The following is a 10,091-nucleotide window of genomic DNA, read 5'->3' on the forward strand; positions in this document are numbered from 1 at the left end:
AAGTAATCAGATAGGGTGGACTGAAATTAAAACTTTCTAACTACTCCCCCCCCCCCCCCCCCCGTAAAATGAATAAATAAAATGTAAAAAAAACAAAAACAAAAAACAAACACAACTTTCTAACTAAAAGCAGTTCATGGCTGGTAGGTATGTCCTAGGCCAGTATCGTTTTTTTGAAAAACATTAGTTTTTACCTTAACTGAGCAAGTTTGTCATCTTTTTATATCTATATTAACATACCTTTGGAATGTCAGGGTAACTTCCTTTTCTCAGACCCTTCAGGGCACAGCCTCCCACCAGAGCAGAAGACCACAGAGCCCTTCACTGTTATTGTTATCATGTTAATTATTAACTGTTAACTATTCCATACCCACCAATGTAAAAGAAGTAATGTATGTATCTATTTGCTTTATTTTTTATCTGATCCCAGAGATTTTCCTTCCCGCATTCCTAATCCATCACCAATGAATTTCATGTAACTCCTTTAAGCTTCCTCCTTTGACTGTAACATATAAAATAAGATGTAAATCTGCCATTTTCTGAAACCATTCTCAATTCGTTGAGATTTTGCTTCCTGGCAATGTCATCAGTTTCACTCAAATCAACTCATAAAAGCTCTTACAGATTTGGACGTTTCTTATGTTGACAGTTTTCAAACCTTTTTCTCATGTGTAAACTAAGGGTATTTCCCTTGTTTAAAAAATTGTTAAAGAAATTCAAATTTGTAAACAATAAACTATTTATCTTTATTCCACTGACAAGGAGAAAATTCTGAGGTGTTCAAAATTAAAATTATAGTGACAAACAAATCCTGGCCTCACCTCTTTTCTCAAATATAGAAAGAACCACAAAAGGGTGACATTCAATCAGAACTTCAAATATAATAGAGCCCTGGCAGATTGGTTCAGCGGTAGAAGGTCAGCCCAGCATGTGGAAGTCCCAGGTTTGATTCTCAGTCAGAGCACACAGGAGAAGCGAACATCTGCTTGTCCACCCCACCCCCTCTCTTTTTTCCCCTCCCACAGCCATGGCTCAAAAGGTTTGAGCAAAGTTGGCTCTGAGTAGTGAGGATGGCTCCATAGCCTCTACCTCAGCTGCTAAAATAGCTTGGTTGCCAAGCAACAGAGCTACTGCCCAGCAGAGCAGAATATTGCCTAGTAGGGGCTTGCCAAGTGAATCCTGGTCAAGGTGCATGTGGGGGGAGTCTGTCTCTGCCTCCCCTCTTCTCAGTTAATAAAAAAAATGTACATTTATATATAGTACACACATATATATAATAGACACCCAACAAGCATTTACTGAATGCACAGAACCAAGCTAAACCTTGTGAAATATGTCTGAAAATTTTTATTTTTTTATTTTTATTTTTTATTTTATTTATTCATTTCAGAAAGGAGAGAGAGGGAGAAAGAGAGAGAAACAGAGAGAGAGAGAGAAGGGGGAGGAGCAGGAAGCATCAACTCCCATATGTGCCTTGACCAGGCAAGCCCAGGGTTTCAAACTGGCGACCTCAGCATTTCCAGGTTGACGCTTTATCCACTGTGCCACCACAGGTCAGTGTAAATTTTTAAATGACATACTTCCCTCATGCTGAATTAACACATGCATTAAACACGAAATAAAGAAAAACAAACACACAAAACCTTGGTATTTCACTGTGCTAACCATGAAAAAACATGTGAAAGTCTGTTTTACAAAAATGCTTAAAGTAAATACAAAGAATAATAATGCTATACATATTTACTTTATAATTTATTTACATGATAACTCTCTAGAGTAGTACCACTTTAAATTGTCCCACTTTTTCCTAGTACATTTCTAACAAACAAAAAATATTGTTTGCATCAAAAAGTCCATTGCATCCAAAGCTTGATATAGCTGATGGCATTCTATAGTAAAATTTCTCAAAATTTTAAGAAATTATATTGCTTAAAGTTGAGATCATAAACATTAAGTAAAAATTCATGTGGTAACACCAGAATATTCTTTAAAAGTCTCAAGTATATAAATGTAAAACATACTTTAAAGACATAAGAAAGACATACCTACCCTCACTCCCACAGTTTACAACCTAAATTAACATGACTTTAGAATTTGACTGACTTGTTAGCATAACTATGCTATTCCTGGAGACTTGCTCTGGAGATCTTGGTTCATCAGGAGAACTTGTGAAAGAGGACACATCAACTCTTCTCATCATCGACCAAGCTTCCTCTTTGCCTTGCTATTGCCACTAATCCAAAACTGTTACACTGTGATTCTTAACCATTCCTAATCAAGTCTCTCCACTGAAAGAGCCAAGAATTTTCCTCCAATTCTCAGTAAGATCCAACTTTGCCTTTATTCCTCCAAGACTCTGCCAAAGCTCTGCTAAAGTGTTCTTCCCTTCCCCACACAATGCCATAAACTCAACTCTATCTTACCGGTTGGTTGGTTAATGATATCTGGGGAGCCAGCATTTAAAACATGTTGTTTAATAATAAAATAAATATGTTGCTGTAAAGCCAGTAGCCACAGCCACCCTCACAGCAGCCTGGCCCATGCAGGTTCGCATTTGATTCGAACAGACGGTAATGCAGTGGTAGTCAGCCTGGTCCCTACAGCCCACTAGTGGGCATTCCAGCTTTCATGATGGGTGGTAGCGGAGCAACCAAAGTATAAATAAAACAATTTAACTATAGTAACTTGTTTTATAAAGATTTATTCTGCCAAACAGTGAAAATTCAACATAAAGTACTTGGTAAGTAATTATTATTATATGCTTTAACTTGCTATAACTCTGCTTTATAAATTTTATAAAATAAAATTATTTCCCTACTTTATAAATCACCATTACTGTGGAACCGGTGGGCGGTTAGAAAATTTTACTACTAACAGAGATACAAAAGTGGGTGTTAGGTATAAAAAGGTTGACTACCCCTGTGGTAATGAAACAACAGAACCAAGAACTGGTGGGCAATTAGCTTTAATCCTAGCTTGCAGCCAGCGGGCAAGAAATACACACAGTGGGAAAACACTTCCCTTTCCATTCAGGGCTCCCAAAGCCACTGACTTATGAGTTTCCTAGGATCCAAAGTTTCTACCTCACCAGCCTTATTCACCTCTGTTCCCCATCTCCTTCTCTCTGCACAAACTCCCTTCTCCCTCAGCGCTCCACCATCTTGGCTGCTTCTCTTCTCCTCCACGTGGCCTTTCTCTGCTCTTCTCTTCTCTAGCATGGGCTCCTCCTAGAACGTAATCACTCTTCCCCGGAACAACATGATCTCTTTTAAAACCTTTTGGTGCAAAAGCCCTCCCCTAACACATATTAACATAATCACACCCATCCCAAGCAAGAAGGGCAACTAATATTATCACCTGGGCGACAGGCTTCCACGTGGGCAGCGCCATCTTTAACAAAGTGAGCATAATATATTTTATCTGCCCAACAGTTGCAAATGATGAAAAAATGATGGAAAATTATTTAGGTGGTAATACTGGCTAACAATCAATCAACAATCAGGAGTATCAGAATATATTATATTCTGTAATATAATATAAAATTATATTACAGAAGTCTAGATCTAAATAATAGTATTTTATGAATGGCCTAGGTGTATGTAAAAACTATAGAAAGTGTTACTACACCTACAGCTGAGCCCAAGACAACCCATAGTGAAGTGTTTCAAAATGTGAAGACTTTATAAAAACACAAGTTCAAAAATTAAAAAGTTTATTTTAACAATACTAGAGTATTTATGAAAGAAATTATGTACATCTCAAATGGGGAAAGACAGAAATTAACTGACTTCTGGATTCTTTCACCCTCAACTTCACAATTCAAAAACTGTATCAAAGAAGCCACCCCATAAACAAGCACAGCAGGGACACCACTGCAATGTGTGCTTCCCTTTATCGACCACAACTTCCACGTGCATCTCTGTTGGGCAGATAAAATATATTATGCTCACTTTGTTAAAGATGGTGCTGCCCACACAGAAGCCGTCGCCCAGGTGATATTAATGTGTGTTGGGGGCAGGCTGTGGGCAGGCAGGATCCTTGTAGCCTGGGGCTTGGTTTTAGGACTAAGCCTTTCCCACCCTTTTTGATGCAATCCCATCATGTCTCAGATAAGTGACTTTATAGTAGAGACTTCCCTATTTTGTATATTGGATTAAAATGTTTTGATTTCTACACTATAAAAGGGGGGCAGAACAGGAGCTTGCGCTCTTAGTTCCTGAGATTAGCATTAGAGAGCAGAGAGCAGAGACCAGAGAAAGGCCACGTGGAGGAGGCCAGGAGAAGCAGCCAAGATGGCGGAGTGTTGAGTGAGAGGCCAGTTTGTGCAGAGTTTGTGCAGGGAGAAGGAAGGAGATGGGGAACAGAGGTGAATAAGTCTGGTGAGCTAGAAACCTTTGATCCTAGGAAACTCAGACAAGTCAGTAGCTTTCTGAGCACTGAATGTGAGTGGGTTTTGGAGCCCAGTGTGTGTTTTTACTTGCCCGCCAGGTGCAAGCTAGGATTAAAGATGATGGCCCACCAGTTTTTGGCTCCGTTGTTTTTTTACCGACTCTCCGAATCCAATGTGAACCTGCATGGGCCAGGCGGCTGCTATGATGGTGGCCCTAGCCACTGGCTTTACAACCTCCATTCCTCCCACTCTGCTCTGCTAAATCAGGTTTTAGCTTCACCTACGATTGCTCAGGCCCCCTCCATCCATTTAGAGCTTCAACAACCCACTCTGAGTTTTAGGACTAAAACTTCCTTGTTGTATGACCAGTAGCTACCACTGTCATGGCCATGCAGGTTCACATTGGATTCGGGCAGATGGTAAAGAAACAGTGGAGCCAAAAAAATGGTGGCCCATTCCTTTATTAAGGTCTTGCACTGGCCCATGAGCAAACAGGCAGGAAAAACCGATTTCCTTTCATTCAGGCTCCCAAAGCCCTGATGCATTATCTGGTTCCACAACCAGGAGAATCTTCTCTGGTTCCTACTAGAATCAAAGGCCCTACAAGCCTCAGTAGGGCTCCCAAAGCCGCTCAGCTCTGGTTCCCCATCTGCCTACCTTCTCTCTCTCTGCCAACATGGCTTCTTCCTGCCTCTTCTCCTCCTCCTTTCTCTCTACACAAACTGCCTGGGCCCACAGAGACCCCTCCTCCAGCAAACATTAGCAAAACAATGACCCCTTCCAAGCAGGAATGCACTCCACAATTTGCAATCAACTGCCCTGCTCTGAAGGCAAGCGCACACGTGGCTGCCCAGTGCCACTTTTTAACAATAAAAGTGAGCAAACTCAAAAAATACAAATTTTACAAGCTCATTTGCCCAACACCTGCCCACCCTAAGTCATTGTCAGTTACTTCAATCCTGGCCTCACTGATTCCCTCATTCTTTTAGCATCCTTGACGTGGAAATCCCAGGCCAAATTCATTCCCACACCTTTCTAAGGTTCAGCTATTAAATAGGGAATATTCCTAATGCATAAGGTTGTGATGAGGAGCAAATAAAGTCAGATTTTAAACAAGTACTCTGGGAGCTCTAAATCACTGCCAGCATCGACTGTTACGACTATTACTGGTACTCAGTTAACGGCTTGTTGTCTCTTGGTCATTTCATATCACATCCCCTACAATAACACTCCAAAGGTGTCCCATCAGAGATGCGTTCTAGTTCCAGTTCTGCCACTTGCTCTAGGACCTAGGTCATCTTGGGCAAGAATAGCCACACTCCATAGCAAGTTTATTACTGTTAAATACACGTGCGGTTGAACTGCACTGCTTCTAAGATCCCTTGCAGCTCTGTGGTTCTGAGCCCTTACTTCACTGAAAAACACTCTGAACGTCCCTCTTCTGATTTTCAAAATGTTTCTGCACCCACCCTTCATTCCTTCATCCATTTTCTTGGATACCCCAATCATTTATATTCTCCACACCATGGCTGCTATTTTTCTAGGACCTACCCATCCTTCTCAGCATCTTCACTCCCTCTCAACATCTTTCACACAAATGCCTATCTTCCCTCCCACGAACAGGAAATTTTCAGTTGCCCCTCCAGTCCTCTCCAGCAGCTATCCTGCATTCCCCTTTGCTGGAACTTCCTGACAAAACCTATCTCTTTCACCTCTCACACTCCTCAGTTTTCTACTAAGATGTTTGCTAAACTCAGTGTTCTATGCCTCACCCTCATTCCTAACTACTATTGATGACATCTCCGAGCAACCCTACCTCCCCTAGCTCCCAGGACCTCAAAATCTGGGTCCCTTTCTTGTATCTTCAACCCTGCTCTTAACACGGGCACCTCCCAAGGCTGTTTTCAGTTTTCTCCCCTCTCTATCCTACTCAAAACTTAACTATCCATATCTGACCTTTCATTTCAGTGTCCACCACCGCCTTCAACTACCTCTCTGTTTTAGAGAATGACACACTCTGTCCAACCCAACTCAGTCATGCTCACTTCTAACCTGCAAAACTGCCCAATGTTTGCTTCTTTCCTAAATGATTCTTCACTTGTGGATTAAAACGTGTCCCCTGTCAGGCTCTTATTTTATTAGTCTTACTTTGATCACCCTTGTCTAGGTCCTATCAGCAAGATCTAAAATATACATCCTCCCTCCCAACCCTTATTTACCCACCCCTACTAGCCTCACTCCAAGCCCTCATCATTTCTTATCTATAAAACTTGCAATACTCCACTATCTGGTTTCTTTGTGGCAGGTCTTTTCCCCTTCCTACACTTTCTCCAGACTGCTGCTGAGTGATAATAAGGTAATGCCTGTGCAAACACTTTTCAGGGCTTCCCAAAACCCATGGAATAAAGCCAAACCTCCTTCCCAAGACTCTCAAACTCCCAACCCCAACTCCCAAGAACAAACAGCATATGTTCCAGAATTACCAAACTAGTTTCAGGATTGTGGGCCTAGACTGCTGACTCAAGAAACAGCTCCACGTGCCCTTTGCTAGTATGGCCTTCCCCCAAACTTGTCCACCTGGTCAGCACCCAGGCATCTTTCAATTCCAAGCTCAACCCTCACCTCCTCTTTCCTGCTGTCTCCATGTAGTTCAACTATGCCCTCAATGTGAACAATGAACCTTGTTCAGACTTCTAATAAATCTAATTCATATTATGGCTCCTGGATGGGGTAGCTCCTTGAAGGGGCGGTCTTGTCATCTCTCAAGTATTACTCCAGCATTTAACATAGGGAACACATCCTTGCAGGTAAGAAGCCCTTTTCACTTGCTGATTCTCCCCAGCACAGATCCTTCTCTCAGCAGAAGTCTCCAGGTCCTGAACAATGTGAATGTCATTTTAATATCACCATTAAAAACAGACTACAGAAGGCATGGTACTGCACTCTAGTAGCAGAATATAAGGCACCCCTTCCACTTCTTTCATTAGTTCACCAAGTGTTTTGCCTTCACCGCAACTTGAACAGAGAAAGCACTTAAAGAGCTTAAATGGACCAAATATTAACCAGCCTCCGATTTTTAAAAGATCAAACTGATTTTAAAATAGCCCTTGACCTGGAAGTACAGGTGCATTCAAATATACACCCTGATAAGAAAGGAGACAGAGGAGAGAGTTCAATGTTGCAAAGCCAGCCAAGACACGGGTTCCTTGTGATAAACTCTGAAAGGACAGCAATGTTTTAGACACAATTTGCAAATGCTCTCCTTGTCAAGAAATCTTAAGAGGTTACATATGGCAGCGTCTACTTCCAGAAAACAAAACACAGCTGGTATGTGTTAATGAAAACCAACAGTGCAGTGTTTATAAATAAATAAATAAAAAACACTCAGTGAGGTAACCTAGTCAGAGACAACAGTTCTAATGAGTCAAATCAAACCATAGGAATAGTTTCTATTTTAAATATATTAGGATGTTAAGAAATTAAACTGATTCAAAAGTTATTTTATGCATGGCTTCCTGAACATGTGTTCTCTTATTAAAAGCTTGTTAGCTTCTTCTAGTTAAGGAAGTCCACACAGAAGGAGCTGGTATTTCCTTGATTCTAAATTACACCAGTGTCAAAACAAATCCCAACCTAATTAATTCTATTTTTGGTCTAGTTTCCAAGGCAGTTTTCACAAACACTATTCTCAGCCCACTGTTTCTATATAGCTTTGTAACATCAACCTTCAGAAGCTGGAAACTGTTATATTTTTTGTAATTCTTTGACACATATGTTCTGTCACAGAATCCCATTTGTTCCACCAGCTATCAAAGGTAGGGAAAAAATAATAATAAAGGAGATGTCATCTCATTGATTTTGAAGTTTTGTTCCTGAAATCCCTGTGAAATTATTTCATGATATCCTATGATATGTTCTCACCAGGGCTTTGTAACTTGGGTTACATCAAGTTCATCAACATCAAGTTCCAGGTGGAACCCTTCCCAAATCAGAACTGCCAGTGAGCCTCAGCAACAGAAGAAAGCAGGAGAAAGGGAATCAGGAAACAGGTTCTAGTTCCGAAAGGCCACTGACTTGACCTTGGGGTGTACACTTCACTTCTGTAATTCAAACTGCTATACCTGCTTCCAAAAATGAATGCTTCCAGGAATAGTTTTAAGTGTTTTGAGCTTCTGAAATAAAATATTATATTAACAGAAGCTTTTATAAAACAATCTATTCTCTGGCCCAATTACCTAAACCATCCAGTCTAAAAGGTCATGACACTGCGTTGTTTCTCCCCCCAAAATTCATACCTGCACCACTGTATTAACGAATAAGCTAAACTTTGATTCTTTTTCTACCGTTTAATAGAATAGTGTTGTTACATCTACTTATTCTTAAATGAGAAGCAAAAACAATCCATATAAATGGGAGTTAAAAGTCCTTAGGTCAAGTGAAATTTACTGCAGACAGAAGAAATGCACTGTCTGCGGTGGACCCAAGAGAAGCACGGTTCAACTGTGCCCTGTGTAGGACAGTTTTAAAACCTCCAAAATCTATTGCACTGAAGAAGGATAGGGATAACGAAAGTGCTGATGAGCGCGCGAGGTCGAGTCTCCAGAGTCAGGATCCAATGACATGTTAGAATCGAAGGCGTTCGTCTTCAAGTTTAGTCCTTATTAACTTGTTCCTCCACCGAGAAGAGGTGTAAGGTGGCAGCTTCTAGAAAACTGCAGTTCCTAGGGTGCCTTTAGGTTCCATCCGGACTCAACTTGACTACAATTTAGTTTCTGCCCATTCCAGCCCCTCGCCCTCCATCGACCCCAGACCCCGAGGAGGGCGAGGGGCTGGAACGGGCAGAAACTAAGTTGTAGTCAAGTTGGGTCCCGCAGCTATCCTGGGCAGCGGCCGCGGTCACCGTGGGAAACGTGTTCTCACTGGGGTCCGGGCTCTCGACCCCACGTAGCAAAGACTCCTCCAGGCCAGGAGGAGGGCGCAGCGGGCAGCCCACAGCGTCACCTGCATTCCGCGGGTCCCACCCCTGCTCCCGGGTGTCCCGCCCGAGCCAGGACCCGGGCGCGGCGTGCGTGTGCGCCTCTCACGGCTCTACTTACTTTGTCACTCGTGCTCTCGGTTTCGTGGTCGCCGCCAGCCGCCTCGCCCTCGCGGGGTGGCGGCGCCACTGCTCCCCCGGGGCCGGGGCAGCCTCCCCGGTGCCTCAGCTCCATCTCCCGCGCCCGCACAGCCGCGGAGGCCTCCAGAGCCCCGAAACCCGCACGCCACACGGGGTTTCGCTGGCCGGCCTCCCTTTGCCCCGCAGCAGCTCACTCAAGGTCCAGCAGATCCGCCGTCGCTAACACGCCCCACCACGAAGGCGCGGCCGCCGCGCAGGGTCACCCCCAAAACGGCATCAACGTAAGGGCGCTCGAGGCCGCCTCCAGCGAGCGCGGCGCCGGCGGAGGGGAGCGGGGCGGGCGCCGGGAGCCGGGACTGGCTCCGCTGCGTGGGGAGCAGGCTCGGGGCGCCCGGCCCGAGCCGAGAAGGCGGAGACGCGGCGGAGCGCGGCCACTGGTGGCCAGGTGCGCGTCTCCAAGCCGAGGCCCAGGTGGGGAGAGAAGAAGGGGCGGGGAGGGAAGAAGGAAGGGTGACCCGATTTAGAGCTTCGCCCGGCGCCAGCCACATGCAGGCCACTCCCCGCCCCGCCTCCGGGCTCGGCGGG

General features: G+C 43.8%; 1 protein-coding gene across 2 annotated transcripts in view; it reads right to left on the reverse strand.

Annotated features, from left to right (window-relative positions):
- The window catches only part of CDS1 (CDP-diacylglycerol synthase 1), a 69,456-nt gene extending 59,442 nt beyond the window's left edge, over nt 1-10,014 (reverse strand). The window contains exon 1 of one of the 2 annotated variants that reach the window (XM_066233222.1): nt 9,487-10,014. In XM_066233222.1, coding sequence (XP_066089319.1) covers nt 9,487-9,600 — 114 coding nt within the window. In that variant the 5' untranslated portion in view covers nt 9,601-10,014. The remainder of the gene's footprint in view (nt 1-9,486) is intronic. The other variant, XM_066233223.1, reaches the window with a different exon arrangement.
- Nucleotides 10,015-10,091: the final 77 nt, after the last annotated feature.

The sequence above is a fragment of the Saccopteryx bilineata genome, chromosome 5 (genome assembly GCF_036850765.1).
Source record: "Saccopteryx bilineata isolate mSacBil1 chromosome 5, mSacBil1_pri_phased_curated, whole genome shotgun sequence".
Lineage (NCBI taxonomy): Eukaryota > Metazoa > Chordata > Mammalia > Chiroptera > Emballonuridae > Saccopteryx > Saccopteryx bilineata.